Source organism: Caretta caretta, chromosome 2, assembly GCF_965140235.1.
Source record: "Caretta caretta isolate rCarCar2 chromosome 2, rCarCar1.hap1, whole genome shotgun sequence".
Taxonomy (NCBI): Eukaryota; Metazoa; Chordata; order Testudines; family Cheloniidae; genus Caretta; species Caretta caretta.
In genome coordinates, this window is record NC_134207.1 from 68,538,357 (window position 1) to 68,558,669 (window position 20,313).

Sequence of the window (20,313 nt, forward strand, 5' to 3'; positions counted from 1 at the left end):
GGGGAGGAGTGAGGGTGGGGTGCTCTTGGGGGAGGGCAGAGATGCGAGGGTGGGGTCGAGATCTCCCCCCCCCCCCCCCCCCCCCCCCCCGGCACATTAGAAAGTTTGTGCCTCTGGCTCCCATATCCATCTGTGGTCTCTTGTCTTATACTTGGACAGATTGTAAGATCTCTGGGGAAGGGGCTATCTTGTGTTTATACTGCTGCTATCACAGTGGAGTCCTAGTTGATGACTTGGGTTCCTAGGCACTATGGTAGTATGAACAATGACTCCACTCTGAATTCTTGTCAGAAGGCTTTCAAGCATTCTGGTGTTAGCAAAACTGAAACTTACAAAAGAATTAGGAAGGAAAACAAGCTATTATAATGTTACAGTTCCAAAGCTGCCATAACAGTCGAGAGCTCATAAATGAACTTGATGAGGATGTCTTTTATGAATAGCAGATAAATGGTAACCTGACTACTTGCATCTGTCTTATATTTTAGTGCATACAGCAAAACCTTCTGAACTTCTCTCTGAATTGCAAAGGCTTCATTCCTTCTGTTACTATGGAGTTTTAGTGGTCTATGGGAAGGTTGTTTTTCATGATTATAATGCAAACAAGTATGTGGAGGACAGAGGAAGAGAGATGTTTGGATATACTACTTTGGAAAAATCTGAACAAGCTGTGGGACTTTAATGACAGCAGAGCCAGCTTTTTGTTTTTTGAAGCCTAATTTTGGATCTAGCCAGATGAAATTTGGGGTAATTTTGAAATCTACATTTGACAGATCCCTTTTATATTGATCAGTGGTTTTCAAACTTCTTTTCTGGTGACCCAGTTGAAGAAAATTGGTGATGCCCGTGACCCAGCAGAGCTGGGGATGAGGGGGTTGGGGTGAGGGATGGGGCTGGGAATGAGGGGGTCTGGGGTTTGGGATGGGGGGTTGGGGTGCAGGAAGGGGCTCTGGGTTTGGGGGGCTCAAGGCTGGGGCAGGGGATTGAGGCACAGGGTTCGGGCATGGGCTTACCTCAGGCGGCTCCCGGTCAGCTGTGCAGTGGAGGTGCTAAGGCAGGCTTCCTGCCTATCCTTGCACTGCAGACCGCACTATGCCCCAGAAGCAGCTAGTAGCAGGTCCGGCTCCTAGGCAGAGGTACACAAGCAGCTCTGCACGGCTCTCACCCATAGCCACCGCTCCCCCCAGCCTGTGTGGAGCTGGTGCTTGGGGCGGGGTCAGCGCACAGAGCCCCGTGGGCCCCCTGCCCGTTCCGCCTAGGAGCTGACCTGCTACTGGCTGCTTCTGGGGCACAGTGTGGTGTCAGAACAGGTAGGGACTAGCCTACATTAACCTGGCAGCACTGCCGCCAGGACTTCTGACACCCCGTTGGCAGTGCTGAGCAGAGCCGCCGCAACCCAGTGCCTTACATTCTGCGGCCCAGTACTGGGTCATGACTCAGTTTGAAAACACTGAGATTGATCAAGTTCTGGTAACATAGCAATATTACAAATTTGAGATGTTCAAAGCAGGTATATTCAAGACACTTGTCCTGTTCATGTAGTTAAAGGCCAGAAGGGACCACTAGATTATCTAGTCTGTTATTGGTGAAGCTTTTGTTTCTGAAGTCCTTATAGTTCAGTCATAGGTTGACATGTATATCTAGATGACCCCGAACCATCCAATCTCTAACTACTTTATTAAGAGTATTGCTTCACTTTGTCTACAGTCTTATACTTAAATTCCATTCAGGTAGGTTTTTTTATATAACCTAACCCCCCTACCCTCCTTTGTTTAAACAAAGTGGACATCTTTACCTTTTTCAAGTAAATTTGCACTTCGCTTATTGGTTTACAATTGAAAGAGTTCACGGTTTACATTTTGTTAGATGAAACACCTCTGACTTTCCCAATAGTGACAAATTATACTATTCATGTGAGAAATCAGAATCTGAAGTTCTGTTCTGTTACTTAACTCTTGAACATGTAGAGGAAGCTTTCATATTTTAACAGCAATTAGTGTACATATACTTACCTGTGTACTCCCATCTATGTGAAATACTGACTGAAGAATGGTTAACGCAGGGTCAAAATAGGAGGAGGAGGAAATATAACTGTGGGAGGGGAAGTCTTATACTTATAAGAAGCGCACACCATTTTTTTAGGGGAAAAGGCAATATGCCGCATTTATTGAGAATACAGCAGTTAGCATATGACTTTCACTCACACTCACACACTCCTGCCAGTTGATGTTTATAGTTACCAGTCCAGAGTCTGGATCAATCTAGTGGCCAGTCAGATTTGTTGCAGAGGGGCTCTGTGGGTCACTATCCAACGCTTCTGGAGTTGTGGCAAGATGAACCCGAAGTCCCATGGCGAAGCACCCTGTTCTTATAGTCTTTTCTTTTTTTCTCTCGTTGAAGTCTGTGGATTTTGCCGTGTCAGTTTGTGACCAGTTACTCCTTAATTGGTGTTATCTTATTGTTAACATTCTAAAACACCTCCGAGAGGGTCATCCTGTCCTGGTTTCGATTTAATCAATTGTCTTGTCTTTAGGGGTGCCAGCCTCCACCTCGGGGTCGTCAATCTGCCCTTCCTCACTTATGGATGCACGTTGATGGTTCGCTGGTGTCCTTAAATTTCTTTACTCCTCCTTCCTTGACCATCTGACTTTAACAATGGCCTTCACACCTTGTCTTTTCCTGATGCATACATTCCTCATTCACACAAACAGTCTTTTACAGAGACCTTCAGACAAGATAACATTTTGGAAAGGATTATATGATTACTAAAGGGATTGCAAAAGAACCTTACACAACTTAATTTGCAATGCATACAAAAAGCAAGACCTTACAGTAAATACTATAGTGAAATCTTATCCTAAAACAAGAGTGACCATAATCAGTCATAAGGACTGTTCTGGTCTGTCCCTGCCTTAACATCAGTACAGACACTGGCAGTCTGTCAGATGCGTTTCTGCCAATGTCCCAGAGGGTCATTCCTTTCTGCTATTCAAAAAGGGTGGCTGGCAGGATGATCAAATCATACATTAATTCTTTATAGTACAAATATAAAATCCTGCTCCTACAGAAGGCGATGCCTGGAGCTCCATTCAGCATGACAAAGATCAAGTTGTTGGCGTGGGGGAGCAGGTGGGCACAATATTTAAGAAAAGAGGCTGTGGCAATCTGATTCTAGCCTCACTACTATTGCTACTGTTGCAAATGTAAAACTTCTAGTAAAAACAGTGGCTGCCAGCAAGGGGCCAAGAAATCATGACTTTGAATATAAATTTTAGCTTAACTCAAGAGTTCTACTCTGATTTTGCTTCATGGCTAGTTTTCTTCTTCTTGCAAAAACTACAGTTTATGATCTTTCTGAATTGTTTTTGTAGATTGTAATTAAATAACCTTTTTCAAAAACTAGTATTGGAGGTGAAGACAAGCCCAGCATAACATTGTCACTGTTGCACTATTTCTTCAACTATGATCATATGTTAACTTGGCTACAACAACTTTTTATTTTCTCAAGGACATAGAAGATACTTCAAAATCTATAATTCAGACTGCTTCATTATGTACCTTGGAATCTGTGTCTTCTAGCAGCTGTACTTCAACAAGTCTGCCTTCTGACCTGCTAGGTAAAATACACTTGAATTCATGGGGGAAAAATGAAGGTGTCTGCTGCAATTGTTTTAAGAATGGAGGGAGTGGAAGCAGAGAATCTTGTAATTGGCAGCCAGTAGAAAATTTTCTTTCAAAAGTCTAAGCTTTAGAGATTTAACTCGCTTTCAAAGTGTGAAAATGTAGAAGAGAAATAACAAATTTAAAATTCTCTTTGATATCTTTGCCACATTTAAGTAGTGGCTTAGTTTGCTAGGCAAAAAAAGGTTTGGTCAGAACTTGTGGCTAGAAACATCAAGTTGGTGGTTGGCGTAAGAGGAGAAAATAGGAAAACCAGGAAGTATTTGCAAGTCTGTGTTTGAGTTGTAGATTTGATGGGCAATGTTAAATATTTGGGACTAATCTGTCAAGTGTGCTCATGCATTTGTGTTAATTAGGTGTATGCAAAAAATTCGGAGAAGTAACAAAGCTTAAATTTTGTGCACAAAATTGTTTAATAGGGACTTTCTGCCATTTGAATTTCTGAGGCTACTGAACAATTTCAGACTCGCTGATAAGGCACTTGGGTAACTTTTTTTTAATCATCTTTAACAGTGGAGGACTCTGTTTTACTTGACACTGGTGGGACTAAGCATCAGAGAACACAGTCTTCAGTGTGGGTTTCCTTCTGTGAAATTTATAATGAGTATGTGTATGACCTTATGGATGTATTGGCTATATCAAAAAATCAAAAACGCAAAGTTCTAAGAATCTGTGAGGATCAAGGAGGAAACTCTTATATAAAAGGTAATGACATTACTTTTGTGACTTTGGTTGTCCTATACAAATATTAATGACTTGATGTATTTGTAAACAAGTCTCTTTCTGCAGACTTAAAGTGGATCAATGTTCAGAGTACGGAAGAGGCTTGCAAAATACTAAAAATAGGAAACAAGAACCGAAGCTTGGCTTGCACTAGAATGAACCAGCACTCAAGTAGAAGGTTTGCTGCCTGTAACTGTAGATATGTCCTTGTACTTTAGTTTTTTTTTTGTTAAACTGAAATAATTTAATTATACCACTTTGAAAGCACTTCTGAAAAGAACAATTATTAGTTGATTGCTTAAGACTCTGCTTGATTGTATACTTGCCAGTGTATCAAACCTGTCACTAATTTCCCTTTTTCAGGGGGAAAACTGAGAAGATTATGGCAAAAAAAATCTGCCAATAATTGGAGTCCTTGTTTTCTTTACCTCCTTCAGTCTCTTAAGCCTGGTTATGGTACAGAAATTGCACTGGTCTCATTAGTTTCTGTGAAATAGATCAATACAGTTGATTGAGATGATAGATCAGCAGATCTTGGTAAAGGATAAATGGAACAGGATTGGAATAGCTGTTTTCTCTTGGGTCTCAAAGATAGTACTGGGCAACTACTTGTCTCCAGCTGGGGTTTCTCAGGATTTCCTTGTCATCCCACTTGTTCCATATGTGTGCAGGGCCAGAGACCAAATTTAACCTGCAGTACAACCTTTATATGCTGCTGCTCAGCTGTCTACATTTTGCCAGACTAGAATATTGCAATTCAGCTTTCCATGCTGTCTCTATGGATAACAGCTAGCTGGTTATAATTCAGTCCAGAAAAGACTGAGATAATATTGGATTAAGCGGAAGTAAGGGGAAAAAGGCAGAGGATCTTGTATTGAAAAGGTATGCCCACTTGTTACTCAGTTTTGTAACTTGGGAGGGTTTTTTATCCTCTGCTGCCTGATGTCCATTTGTCTGTTTCCCAAGGATTTTTTTCAGTCTGTTTTCAACAAGAGATTGTGATCTTTCCTGTTGAACAGTGGCAGCCTGTAGCCACCTACAGAGGAAGGCTACACTTGAACACCCCTTAAACTAATGCAGAACAAAGCTATCTGCTTTCTTAGCAGAACTTCATACATGGAACAGTTACACTGGTGTTCCAGAGAATACTGACTTCAGTTAATTTCTGAGTGTAATTCATTGCCTGTACACACCAAAACTAATTCCTTCAGGAATTGTGATTTGACTATTGGAGTGCCTGTCTGCCAAACTACTTAGAGATTAACTGGAGTGCTCAGACTGTGCAGGAGAAATTGGGAGCAGAACATTCTTAACTCTCTGAAATTTTGCTTCCCTCTTTGGTCTGACAGCCCGAGTATAACTGCCAGAGCACTAAAGGCTGGTTCTTTCTGAGGGGGTTGACTTAAGATTTTCTTGTGATATTAAAATGTTAATGCACCAAGAAAACCTTACAGAATATTGGGTAAACTGAACAATAAATGATGCATATGCTAGAAACCAGGGTGAATTATCAGACTGACAAATTCCTCCTCTCCTCCTCCCTTCTAAATCCACTCCCCTTATTTTCAGGGAGTTGGTATTCCAAACACTAGTTTCTGTCTGAAGTTCTTGTGTTCAGGGATCCAAAAATGAACCTGTCATGGATCTGTAGATTTCTTTATGCTGCTTAAGCCAAACAGCCTTTGTGAATCATGAAAATCATTTCCCCCCCCCCCCCCCGAAGCAGCTAATTAAAATCCTGTCCTTAACTCCCGCACTTCAAGTAACCTCTATTTGCTTCTCTTTACCTTTTGGTTTTTTTTATGGTATTAAATACTGTATCAACTTTTATTGGCTGTTCAAATTAATGCATTACAAATATGCTCCTTAACTTTTATTTTGTCTGACCCTTAATTTTCTATTAACCCCACTCAACTTGTAAAAACCAAAATACTAGGTAAAGTTGAACATAATTCTAGATGGAAGTCAGATTGTTGATAATGAAAACTTGTTTGTCTCCCTACTAGTCACAGCATATTTTCTATCAGACTACTAAGACTAAGTGATGAGGCTGAGCCTCGTATTCTTGGAGTTTCAGAGTAAGTGTCTTACTTCCTAATTCTACAATAAAATTTATTATGGGTGTGCTAGTAATTAAACCTATGTCTAAGTTGCCTAACACTGAATTATAAATTGTTCTCTGACCTTTGAGTATTTCAGAGCCATGTTTGCAGCAGACCTTTAAAACTTGGTAAGGGGAAAAAGTCTTGAGTACAGAAAGCTGGCTTTATTGGTCCCATTACATTCCATTAAGATATGGTTGAGAGAAACTTATGAAAATTGCCACTTTCCATCTGTAGCCAGGAAACTTTTGGTAGCCTATTGAAATAACTGAACACGAATATTCTAATCTAATGGTGGGCCCAAGCCATTCCCAATGCAACAATAGAATGTACTGGTCAGGGAACCCCAGATGGCAATAGCCTCTCTGGGAGTGGGGAGAGCAAGACAGTCTTCCCCAGACAACCCCTTCCTTGGGGGCCTCGTGGGGAACAAGCTTCCCATCTTCTGTAGGGGGAGCTAGGCTTGGCTGTGTCCCCCAACTCTGTATGTGACCCCATCAAGCCTCCCCTAATGGTAACTGCCTTTTGCTGCTGTTTGTATAATATAGTGAGTCTCACACCTCAAACTGCGCTACACTGCAGAAGGTTCAGAGTCCAGACTCTACCAATGATGTATGATCTCGGGCAGATGGGTGTTATCTTTATGTATTTCCTTTTAAACCTAGGAAACTACATTGTTAAAAGAATGCTTAGGTGGCAGAGTCAAGCTCTTGGAAGTTGTGGAATGGTAGGTTGCTTGGTCAACCTTAATTCAGCCTGCTTGTGATCATATGTATTATACACATACTAACTTATTTTCCCCACAGGACTCCTCCTTCCTGCAGTGCACAGAATGGACAGTGCTCAGGGACTGAATCAGGGTTGTGTAGTGAAAGAAGATGTCTATAGGATCCCTTTCCCCCTTCCTCTAGAAGTTGGTAGGAGTGAAAAGAACAAAATAGAGGACTTCAGGAAGGTGAAAGAATGATCATGTGATTTAAGGCAGGAGAAGGCCAAAGGAGAGACCTGCTTCTGCCATAGTTCATGTGTTACTGAGGAAGTCCTTTAAGACAAAATTTTGGCAGGTGCCACTAATCATGTTCCTCTTTCTCTGGGCACCTCCTTTGAGCCACCAGGGGCCTGATAGGCAGAAGTTCTGAGCACTCAGACCTTCAGCTGAAGTTGTTAGCTGTGGGTTCCCAGGCAGTAAGGCAGCATGATCTGGAGGCATGAATATGAGTTGAGTCACGATGTTATGATTTGAAATCATGGCTCTGCCTGTGAGTCAGTTTCTTATTTTTCTAAGTGGGGAAGATAACAAATTCATCTCCAATGAGATAAGAGCACTAACATTTTGTGAGGCACTCTGATATTATGGTGAGAACTGCCCTATGAGGTGTTCTGTATTTGCCTGCACACTTTGGTTAGTCTACAGTAAATAAGGTAAGATCATCAACTGAATGATATTGAACTACTTCATTCCCTGAGCAGCACCAATCTTGTGTATTGAATGAGGTAGGGATCTTGTGGAGATAGTATGTGATCATGTAATTAAACATATACATGCAAAGGGCTAAAATCTGCATAGGCTTAGGTTGCATGGGCAGTCTGCATTTGGGCACATCACAACTTTTGAGTACTTGACTTTGCAACCTAAATGTCCTCATAATGCAGGTTTTTTTTTTTAATGTTTATCCTGGCACAAATATTTCTGAGTATTCTGGTGGGCCATGTGAAGGCAAACCAATGGCCTAATCCAAACTTTGATGACAAAAGTTTCATTATGTGCTAAGTGTTGACACTTGGCTGTAAAAGTCAACCTGTGGGGAACTCCTGTCCTCTAAACAGATGTTGGAAGCTGCAGAAACAAACAAACTACTCTGCATCCAAAAAGTATCCAGCTATAGCTATGTATTTTAAAATAAGGATTATGACATTGGCTTAACTATCTCTCCATGGAATATGGAAATACTAATGTCAGTATTTAAGCTGTTGCAATGTGTTTAACTATAGCTGTATTATGAGTAAGACTATATTTTAGTCATGGGTATTTTTAGTAAGTCGTGAGCGGGAAACAAAAAAATTCACAGCCCATGACTTGTACTATATATATTTGACTAAATCTTGGGTGTGGGGGTGGCCTGGGTGGGGGAGGGGCACACAGCATGCCCTGGTGGGGGGGGGAATGGCAGGGGTTGGCGGGGCTGGCAGGCTCCCTATGTGGCTCCCTAGAAGCAGCAACATCCCTCCCAGGCTCCCTCAGCTCCTAGTTCCGCATGCTGACCCCATCCCAACTGCCACCAATGGGACCTGCAGGAATGGTGCCTGAAGGCAGAGGCAGCATGCAGAGCTAGCAGTTGAGGGAGAGACATGTCGCCGCTTCACAAGCCTCCCAAGGTAAGCGCTGTCCAGAGTCCTCCCCTCAGCCCTGAGCTCCCTCCCACATGCACCCAAACTCCTGTTGCTGCTGGGGAGGGAGAAAGGGGGGTGGTGACCTGAGACTGCCCCGGCAGTGGCCGGTGCAGCTGGCCCAGGGCTTGCCTGAGCTCCTCAGGCGGCCCTCAGGCGAGCTGCACTGGCTGCTGCAGAAGTCACAGAGGTCATGGAATCCGTGACAAACTCACAGCCTTAATTATCTGATGCCCTAGTCTGGACTTTGTATTGAAGGGAAGGCTTTGTACAAAACCATGTTTCTTACCTTCTGTTTGCAAAAGCCACTGAAGAATCAAACAATAGAAAGAAGGTACTCTGTAGTTCACATCTTAGATGTGTGTCCAAAATGTCACACCAACATATCTGAAAATAAACAATATTAAAAATTGTACTTAATTTGTACAATATTTATATTGCTGATTAATTCTTTCATTTAGATTGTCTCTCTGTGACTTGGCTGGGTCTGAACGGTGCAATAAGACACAAGCTTTTGGAGACAGACTAAAAGAAGCAGGGAATATTAATAATTCTCTTTTTATTCTTGGGAAATGCATTGCAGCACTGAAGCAGAATCAGAATCCTACGTAAGTGAGAAGACCTATAATAATAACTTGAATTTTAGTTCAGCTAAAAGACTAACCATGCAGTGCACAGCTTTGGGTAGTGATTTTGCAAACTTGGACAATGGTTCACTTAACATGTACATTTAGCAATATGTTTATTGAAAACATCACTATAACTCATTTAATTCTTCTTCTTTTCCTGTGGGAAAAACTATTGTATGTGGGAGTATGGTAGAAAAGACATGAAATTGCAAAACCAGTGACTCTTTTTATTTTGTGAGCAACCAATATCTCTCATAAGTGCAGATTTTTTTCTCCATCTGTGCAAGTAAACTCACTTGAGAGTTCAGAAATAGACTCTCCTCCGCATGAGATTTCTTCAAGTATCTCCTTTTTGTGACTGGTATGAACTTGTCCAAAAATACAGATTTGTTGTCCATATTCTTTTTTTCTTGACTTTTTAAAATATCTCTTTCCTTGGACAGTATTTGGGAATACGTTCAGCTTTGTTGGATAGGGACATTACATTCAAATTTGGGTGTTCTTATGGAAAAGTGCGTATATTTCCTCAAAGAGAAAAGGAGTACTTGTGGCACCTTAGAGACTAACCAATTTATTTGAGCATAAGCTTTCGTGAGCTACAGCTCACTTCATCGGATGCGTACTGTGGAAAGTGTAGAAGATCTCTTTATACACACACAAAGCATGAAAAAATACCTTCTCCCCCCCCCCCCCCCTCCTGCTGGTAATAGCTTATCTAAAGTGATCACTCTCCTTACAATGTGTATGATAATCAAGTTGGGCCATTTCCAGCACAAATGGAGAGGAAATCTATCAACTGCATGAAAAAACTTGTACAGATACAGACAGACATCATCTTCCTTTCCAAATGCAAACAGATGGACATCGTACCAAAAGGACTGAAGGTAAAAAATCCATTACAATCTACATACCACACAGACTATGCTGACAGCTTGTGCCACACGCTCTCAAAGAAACTGCGGAACCACCTGATCAACATCCTCTACAGCAAACAGGGAAAGATAAAGAATGAGCTCTCAGAAATGGATACTCTCATAAAAAACCAACCTTCCACACAAACTTCCTCGTGGCTGGACTTTTCTAAAACTAGATAATCCATTTACAACACACACTTTGCTTCTCTACAAAAGAAAAAGGACACTAAACTTTCTAAACTACTACATGCCACAAGGGGCCACAGCAATGGTTCCCTCAACCCACCCAGCAATATTGTTAACCTATCCAACTATACTCTTAGCCCAGCAGAAGCAGCTTTCCTATCTTGGGGTCTCTCCTTCTGCCCCTCCACCCCTACGAACATGATACAGTTCTGTGGTGACCTAGAATCCTATTTTCGAAGTCTCCGACTCAAGGAATATTTCCAACATACCTCTGAACAACATACTAATCCACAGAGACCTCCCTACCAACACTACAAAAAGGATTCTAGGTGGACTCCTCCTGAAGGTCGAGACAGCAGACTGGACTTCTACATAGAGTGCTTCCGCCGACGTGCACAGGCTGATATTGTGGAAAAGCAGCATCACTTGCCCCATAACCTCAGCCGTGCGGAACACAATGCCATCCACAGCCTCAGAAACAACTCTGACACCATAATCAAAAAGGCTGACAAAGGAGGTGCTGTTGTTCATATTCTGACCTATTCATGATAAGAGGCTGCTCGGCAGCTCTCCAACACCACTTTCTACAAGCCATTACCCTCTGATCCCACTGAGGGTTACCAAAAGAAACTACAGCATTTGCTCAAACTCCCTGAAAAAGCACAAGATCAAATCTGCACAGACACACCCCTGGAACCCCGACCTGGGATATTCTGTCTACTACCCAAGATCCATAAACCTGGAAATCCTGGGTGTCCCATCATCTCAGGCATTGGCACCCTGACAGCAGGATTGTCTGGCTATGTAGACTCCCTCCTCAGGCCCTACGCTACCAGCACTCCCAGCTACCTTCGAGACACCACTGACTTCCTGAGGAAACTACAGTCCATCAGTGATCTTCCTGATAACACTATCCTGGCCACTATGGATGTAGAAGCCCTCTACATCAACATTCCACACAAAGATGAACTACAAGCCGTCAAGAACACTATCCCTGATAATGTCACGGCTAACCTAGTGGCTGAACTTTGACTTTGTCCTTACCCATAACTATTTTACATTTGGGGACAATGTATACCTTCAAATCAGCGGCACTGCTATGGGTACCCGCATGGCCCCACAGTATGCCAACATTTTTTACGGCTGACTTAGAACAACGCTTCCTCAGCTCTTGTCCCCCTAATGCCCCTCCTCTACTTGCGCTATATTGAGGACATCTTCATCATCTGGACCCATGAAAAAGAAGCCCTTGAGGAATTCCACCATGATTTCAACAATTTCCATCCCACCATCAACCTCAGCCTGGACCAGTCCACACAAGAGATCCACTTCCTGGACACTACGGTGCTAATAAACGATGGTCACATAAACGCCACCCTATACCGGAAACCTACTGACTGCTATTCCTACCTATGTGCCTCCAGCTTTCACCCTGACCAAACCACACGATCCATTGTCTACAGCCAAGCTCTGCGATACAACCGCATTTGCTCCAACCCCTCAGACAGAGACAAACACCTACAAGATCTCTATCCAGCATTTTTACAACTACAATACCCACCTGCGGAAGTGAAGAAACAGATTGATAGAGCCAGAAGACTTCCCAGAAGTCACCTACTACAGGACAGGCCTAACAAAGAAAATAACAGAACGCCACTAGCGGTCACCTTCAGCCCCCAACTAAAACCCCTCCATCGCATTATTAAGGATCTACAACCTATCCTGAAGGATGACCCAACACTCTCACAAATCCTGGGAGACAGGCCAGTCCTTGCCTACAGACAGCCCCCCAACCTGAAGCAAATACTCACCAGCAACCACATACCATACAACAGAACCACTAACCCAGGAACCTATCCTTGCAACAAAGCCCGTTGCCAGCTGTGCTCACATATCTATTCAGGGGCCTAATAACATCAGCCACACTATCAGAGGCTCGTTCACCTGCACATGCACCAATGTGATATATGCCATCATGTGTCAGCAATGGCCCTCTGCCATGTACATTGGTCAAACTGGACAGTCTCTACGTAAAAGAATAAATGGACACAAATCAGATGTCAAGAATTATAACATTCATAAACCAGTCGGAGAACACTTCAATCTCTCTGGTCATGTGATTACAGACATGAAAGTTGCGATATTACAACAAAAAAACTTCAAATCCAGACTCCAGCGAGAGACTGCTGAATTAGAATTCATTTGCAAATTGGATACAATTAACTTAGGTTACCTTGCATAATGACTTAGCCACTCCCAGTCTCTATTCAAGCCTATTTCCCCTTGTTTTTTCCTACACCCCCCCCCCCCCCCCCAGACGTTCTTGTTAAACCCTGGATTTGTGCTGGAAATGGCCCACCTTGATTATCATACACATTGTAAGGAGAGTGATCACTTTAGATAAGCTATTACCAGCAGGAGAGTGGGGTGGGGGGAGGTATTTTTTCATGCTTTGTGTGTATAAAAAGATCTTCTACATTTTCCACAGTATGCATCCTATGAAGTGAGCTATAGCTCATGAAAGCTTATGCTCAAATGAATTGGTTAGTCTTTAAGGTGCCACAAGTACTCCTTTTCTTTTTGCAAATACAGACTAACACGGCTGTTACTCTGAAACCTTTCCTCAAAGAGTGGATCTAGAAAAGTTATTGGTCAGCTATGTATGTGATATTTCAACTCACTGTTTCCTTCATGGAAATTGTACAATTTTCTCTTTAAGTGTGAAACACAGCTATATTCCATTCAGAGAGAGTAAACTCACTCGTCTGTTTCAACCATTCTTCTGTGGTAAAGGCAAAGCTTGTATGATTGTCAACATTAATCAGTGTGCCTCCGCTCACAGTGAGACATTGCACTTAATGAAATTTTCTGCTACAGCCAAACAGGTAAGTAGAAGTCTACTTCTTGAAGCATTCTTACACTTAACTTATAAATTGCCTAGATTGACTATATATTGAAACTCCTGATCACATAGTCTCTGTGTTTCTTGATTTGAAGCACAACTGCCTTGTCTCTTATGGGCTTATAAAATACCATACTACTTCCTACATATAAAGTGCTGTTGCTTGTTTTTAATAGTCTTAATCTTCTTGAAATAGTGGCTTTTCAGTCAGGTATGCAGAATTATATTAGTATGCACTAAACGAAGTACAGTTACCTAGCGTGACCAGACAGAGTGTTGGCCATGTTATGCTACCTGTGTACATGCAAATAATTAAATTGTAATCCCACATCGTGTGCATGCACAAGTTATGAATGTGTAAGTTTGTTGCACAAGCTGACCATTTGTCCCAAAGCTTTTTAACAGCAGCTTCAAGAGATGCAGTAAGAAGACGCAATCTCTAGTATCTTACAACCAATATCAGAAACAATCTTTACTTTCTTTGGGAGTGGCTGGCGCACATGCACGTGCTCTCTTGCTCTCACTCTTCCTCCCCACCCCCACCCCCCGACCAATTTCCACCCTGCATAGATGGTTGCTAGTTCCTATCCTCCCTGCCTCATCACTAATGCAGGATTTTGGATGGTATTTGATCTTACCCTGCTCTATTCGCTTTCCTATTTCTTCCTGACAGTTGCCCCGCAGAATCAATTGCTGGGCTGCCTCTTGCTGTCCATTTCCTGCTGCTCTCATGAGGTAGCTATTTATTTGATGGAAAGAGAATCTTCTTTCTAGTTTGGGGCTGTAAACCCACTTTTACATTTAAAACTCTATTACACTCAAGAAACTGTTAGAGCTCCTAAGTTAGGGTTTCTGACAGTGCTCTCAATGTAGAACTTTCCCTGTTTGAGTTCCCTCCATAGTACATGCTTCTTCCCTCTCTGGATGGATAGAGCTTGTCTGTCAGAATCCCCTGAGCTTCTCTGATCTAAGTCCCATGACTCAATCTTCATCTTGCACATCAGGGTGGATACCTGAACCTCTCAGCCTCATCCCACATGAGGCAATAACCATGCTAGGCAATTGCTCTTGGTCGTTCAGGGAAAAAGTGCCAAAAGCTAAAATTCTCAATTTTTTTCTGAATCTCTGCTTAGATAACTAACCATAGCAAGTCTGAAAATAAGGAAGATCTTGTTTTATTAAATAAAAACTGAGGGACAATGTTAGGATATAGATATTCAGGCCTGTCTGCAAAGGCCTGTACTCTAAGAATTTAGGTGTATTCTTATCACTTGGCTAGTGATAGAGGTATAAAAGAGAGAATCAAAATCACTGTCTGCTGGTGTAAGGGCCTTCTCTTCCTGTGACAGTCTGAGGCCCTGTTCTTAGGCTAAGGCCTTTGGCTAAGCAGCAGAGGCAGCCATAAACTGGGAAGCAAACAGTCACATCCTCACATTCCAAACTAGTCACACTGAAATAAGGTGCTATTCGACTGTTAGGAATACAATCCTGTCCTGATAGTTCCTATCACCTCCAGAGAAAGGGAAGTGCCTAGAAAATGTAAAAGGAAACTTAGTTTGATAGCATCCTGTCTGGCAAGAACTCACTTATCAATAGCTGGGATGTGAAATCCTCACTTCTGTGTTGTCTTGTCATTGTAGTTCCCACTTTGCTATTGTTTGTCTGTATAATCTCTGTCTGGTTCTGTGATTGTTCCTGTCTGCTGTATAATTAATTTTGCTGGGTGTAAACTAATTAAGGTGGTGGGATATAATTGGTTACATAATCATGTTACAATATGTTAGGATTGGTTAGTTAAATTTCAGGAAAATGATTGGTTAAGGTATAGCTAAGCAGAACTCAAGTTTTACTATATGATCTGTAGTCAATGAGGAAGTGACTGGGTGTGGGTGGGGGTGGGCATGGGCATGTGGGTGTGTGAGATGGGAATGGGGGTAAGAAAATTGGAATCATGTTTTGCTAAAGGGGGAGATGGGAACAGGGAATGGGGGTAAGGAAGTTGGAGTCATGTTTAGCTAAGGGTAGGAATGGGAACAGGGACACAGGTGTAAGGCTCTGTGGTGTCAGAGCTGGGAAGGAGGATACTAAGGAAGGAAACTGGAATCATGCTTGCTGGAAGTTCACCCCAATAAACATCGAATTGTTTGCACCTTTGGACTTCGGGTATTGTTGCTCTCTGTTCATGTGAGAAGGACCAGGGAAGTAAGCGGGTGAAGGAATAAGCCCTCTAACAGACAATCTTAAGTTTTGTCTTAAAAGTATATGTATTTTAACATTCTTTGCTAGATGGAAGGTTTGTTAACATAGCTCCTTTATATTAATATCAGAAAGAAATGCCATTTCCTCGACAGTACATAAAATTTTATGACTATTTTTCAGGTTATTCAGACAATCCACCCCCAAACCTTTGGATATTTTGCCCCAAAACTGGTTGGGAAGGATGGCAAGCCTATAGTACATTTTGATGCCAACATATCTGCTGAAGAATTTCCCGATGAAGATATTGATACCTCCTCTGAAGAGGAAGTGGACATCACCATCATGACCCATGAGGTAGTTAAAATCTAATCAGTCATGTATACCACAGTATATTTTAGTCAGTATATTCAAATAATAGGAGAAGGGACAAGTTGCCTAATCTGAAATGCTTGGGTTCCTGCTCAGTGTAATTTTAACATGCTGTGAGATGGTAGGATGGCCCAGCCTAGCTTTAAGATGACTAAGTAGAATAGAAATGAGGGTAAGCATTAGAAATTTCAGGTCAAAAGGAAAAGCTCAGAGGAAGTGAATATTTAGATTGGGATGCCTCTTTAAACCCTTCTCGGACTGTGATGTAAATCTGATGCAATATCTAAGCAGGAAAGTAAGGAAGCAGTAAGTTTTATTTTATTTTATTTTTTTTATTAAAAGACAGCGCCAATTATTTTTAAACAGTTACCCTTTTCCTCCTGGGGAACTTTACAAACATGTCTTTAAAACCTTTGCAGATCACTTTAACAAACTCATATGTGATGGGGAATAAGGTTAATGTCTGTAACTTGCTTTGTATATACAAATCATCATATAAATGCAGGAGCATGTATCCATCCTATATGATGTGGCTGGAATAGAAGGCTTGCTATCTTTAACAGGATCTGAGGTAACATCTGCTAAAATTAAACAGTGGGTCTGTTGATCTGAAAATAACTTACCTCCAAGAGTCTTAAAAGAACTAGCTGAGGAGCTCTCTCAACCATAATGTTAATTTTTAACAAATTTTGGAAAACTGGGGAAATTCCAAAGGTTTGAAGGTCTGCCAACATGATTCCAATTGTTAAAGAGTAAAAGGGATGACCCAGGGAACTCTAGACTGGTTAGCAAGACCTCAGTCTTGGGCAAAATAATAGAACAATTAATTTGAAACTATTAATAGAGGCTAAAAATATTATTCCAGTTCATATGGTTTCATGGAGAATAGGTCTTGTCAGACCTGTAACCTTTTTAAACAATTACAGGTCAGGTTGATTAAAAGCAACTTTGTTGATATGATATACCTAGATTTCTCCAATCCATTTTACTTAGTACTCCATGGCATCTTGATTAAAAATTGCATTATATGGAATTCACAGGGCCCACATTAGATGGATTTAAAAATTGGCTAACTGACAGATCTCAAAATGAAGGTGGTTAATGAGGAGAGGTCCTTGAACAGGGCCATTAGTTGCAGCATCCCCAAATGGTTGGTTATTGGTCCAACACTTGTCAATATATTTTTAGAATCTGTTTAGATGAGAGAAAATCTGTCCTATGCAAAAGTTAGTAGCAAAGATTAGTGGTGTAATAAATGAAACTAGATTAGTGTTAGTGATTTGAATTGTCTGGTTAAATGGTCACAAACCCAGAAAATACATTTTAATACAGCCAAATGCAAGGCACTACATCCTAGGAACAAAGAATGCAGGCTATACTGATGGGAGACTGTCTTGGAAAGCAGGGACTTATGCGGATTTAAGAATCATTGTAGCTAAGACTCCACGTGAGCTCTCAGAACAATGTTGTGGCTAAAAGGGCTATCGTAATCCTTGGTTGTTTTTTAAAAACAAACGGGGGTTGGGGGGGAGATATCAAGTAGAAATGAGGAAGTGATCTTGCCTCTGTGTACAGGGTTGGTAAGACAGTTGTTAGAATACTGTGCACAGTCCCAGTGTCCACACTTCAAGAAGGTTGTGGACCTATTGGAGAAAGGTTAAATGAGAGCTATAAAAATGAGCCGGGGCTGGAATACAAGCCTTATTGATGTGAGGCTGAAGGTGCTCAGTCTATTCATCTTACTGAAGAGAAGGTCACTGTGTATAGGTATGTAAACATTTAAAAAGATCTCTGATAGAGGAGGCTTGTCAGTCATGCTGATAAAGACATAAGATCAATGGCTGGAAGTTGAAATTAGACATACTCAACCTTGAAATAAGATGCAGTATTCCAGTAGTAATTTCAGTAGAAATTAAACATTGGGACACCTTATCTGAGGAAGTGGTAGACTTTCTATCTCCTTTTTAAAAATGAGATTAGATATCATTCTAAAAGGCAAACTAATTCAACTTCTGGGAATAATTGTATAGCCTGTAGTTTCAGTAGGTTGGACTAGGTCCGTGATTCTCAGACTGAAACTTGCAAGCTGCAAGTGGCTCTTTAATGTGTCGTCTACAGCTCTTTGTAGCACATGATTTAATTAACAACCAATCAGGATGCTTTTACTATGTTAACTAATTGTAATTGATAAAATAATCCTTGGTCAGTCACTTTGCTGTGAGAATAATATATAAACTAAATATTTCCCTGTCATACTATAGTACTATATACTCCTATTTAAACAGTAAATGAAACAACGAATTCACACTACTGTGGGTCTTTTGGGCAATGCTGATGGCTTATTTGGCTCCTGAACCACTGAGGTCTGAGTATCACTGAACTAGGTGATCATAGGGGTCCCTTCTGGCCTTATTGTCTGTGAATCTAGCATCTTTTAGCAATTAAATACCAAGGTGAAAACAAAAAATGCCAAACTGGGAAGAGGTTGTTTCTGCAGTAAATGTTTTCAAATTTGAGGTTTCTCTTCAACCTTTCCTTTTGAACACTAGAAACTGCTTAAACTAAAATGTGCAAGAAATGCAACCTCTTTCTATTGGCTCTGATTTTTACTATTCTGTAGCCAACATCCTGGTCATTCACAAACAGTCAACTTCTGTTAGTCTTGGTAGTAAAGCTTTTAATAATTTAGTATCATAAAGCAACCTTTAATCTATTTAAATTATCCAAGTGGAGAATTGTGTCCATTTCATTAAGCTATGACATGGCTAACAAACTCTCATCTACTGGTTTGAAAAAACATTCTGTTTCATAGTGGACAGGTAGAGATGGCTTTTATGAACACCATTGCCTGGTAAATAGCCCTTTTTTTTTTCTTTTTTTTATAATTTGAATTGCATGTTGTTACTCCTGAAGTGGTTTCTGAAGTGAAGTATTTTAAATGCAGGAGCTCTTGAAAACGACTGAGAACCTGAAGGAGACGCTAGTTGCAGAAAGGCAGAGTAAACTACTTCTTGAGGTGCAGATACGTAAAGAGATGGCAGAAGCCATGTTTCAACAACTGTTGGAAACGGAGGAAACCTGGAGGTAAGCGATGACACCATCAAAACTATATAACATGATATAGAATAGGAACATTTCATGCATACGCCATTTAGAGAGGAAGCTAATAATGACTGGCCAACTCTAAAGCTCTTCTATTGTTCCCAAGAGCAAAAGACTAGAAAATGTCTGTGATCAGACTACCGTTGCATGCTTCCCAAAAAAAAAAAAGGTGGTGGTAATGCCCTCTGCATGCAACACTGGATTTATTTTATGGTTAACCTGAAATTACTGGAGGATCTCATTCTGACTTTCCCATACATGAGAATCTACCAGATCAGGTAAGAATGATGGGTCGAATCACATACACTTAGTACCTCCCTGAGGATGCTCTGCTAGACTGCTGTAGAATACAAATGGCTACACAAATGGCAGAACACCTTTGTAAACACACTACATTGTCTATCTTTTATGTGGCTTTTTTGCCAGCTCCACGAACCATTACCGCCTTCTTGGTGGCTAAGATAATGTGACTGCACACACAACATAGAGCTGGTTCTGAGCAATGGTTGTGGTAACTCCAGGGATTGGTTCAATAATTTGGGGATCTGCAAAGTTGATGGGTATTTCAAATGCTATTGCATGTGACATAGGGCAGTGGTTCTCAAAGCCAGTCTGCCACTTGTGCCGGGAAAGCCCCGGCCGGGCTGGGCCAGTTTGTTTACCTGCTGTGTCCGCAGGTTTAGCCGATTGTGGCTCCCACTGGCCGCAGTTCGCCGCTCCCGGCCAATGGGGGCTGCGGGAGGCGGTGTGGGCCAAGGGATGTGCTGGCCGCCCTTCCTGCAGCCCCCATTGGCCGGGAGCGGCGAACCGCGGCCAGTGGGGAGCGGCGAACCGCGGCCAGTGGGGAGCGGCGAACCGCGGCCAGTGGGGAGCGGCGAACCGCGGCCAGTGGGGAGCGGCGAACCGCGGCCAGTGGGGAGCGGCGAACCGCGGCCAGTGGGGAGCGGCGAACCGCGGCCAGTGGGGAGCGGCGAACCGCGGCCAGTGGGGAGCGGCGAACCGCGGCCAGTGGGAGCACTTGTATGGCAAGACAAATCATCTGCTTAGTTCTCTCATCTTGTTTCTGCTATTCATTTTCATTCAGCTTCTGCTTCTGCTCCACTAAAGCACAGTTTTCTGAC

General features: G+C 41.9%; 1 protein-coding gene across 3 annotated transcripts in view; it reads left to right on the forward strand.

Annotated features, from left to right (window-relative positions):
* The window catches only part of LOC125632465 (kinesin-like protein KIF20A), a 72,555-nt gene that overhangs the window by 8,849 nt on the left and 43,393 nt on the right, over positions 1-20,313 (forward strand). For all 3 annotated transcript variants that reach the window (XM_048840704.2, XM_075125209.1, XM_075125208.1), the window contains 8 exons: positions 3,506-3,614; positions 4,192-4,383; positions 4,468-4,579; positions 6,408-6,479; positions 9,353-9,499; positions 13,340-13,505; positions 15,902-16,075; positions 19,035-19,174. In XM_048840704.2, coding sequence (XP_048696661.2) covers positions 3,506-3,614; positions 4,192-4,383; positions 4,468-4,579; positions 6,408-6,479; positions 9,353-9,499; positions 13,340-13,505; positions 15,902-16,075; positions 19,035-19,174 — 1,112 coding nt within the window. The remainder of the gene's footprint in view (positions 1-3,505; positions 3,615-4,191; positions 4,384-4,467; positions 4,580-6,407; positions 6,480-9,352; positions 9,500-13,339; positions 13,506-15,901; positions 16,076-19,034; positions 19,175-20,313) is intronic.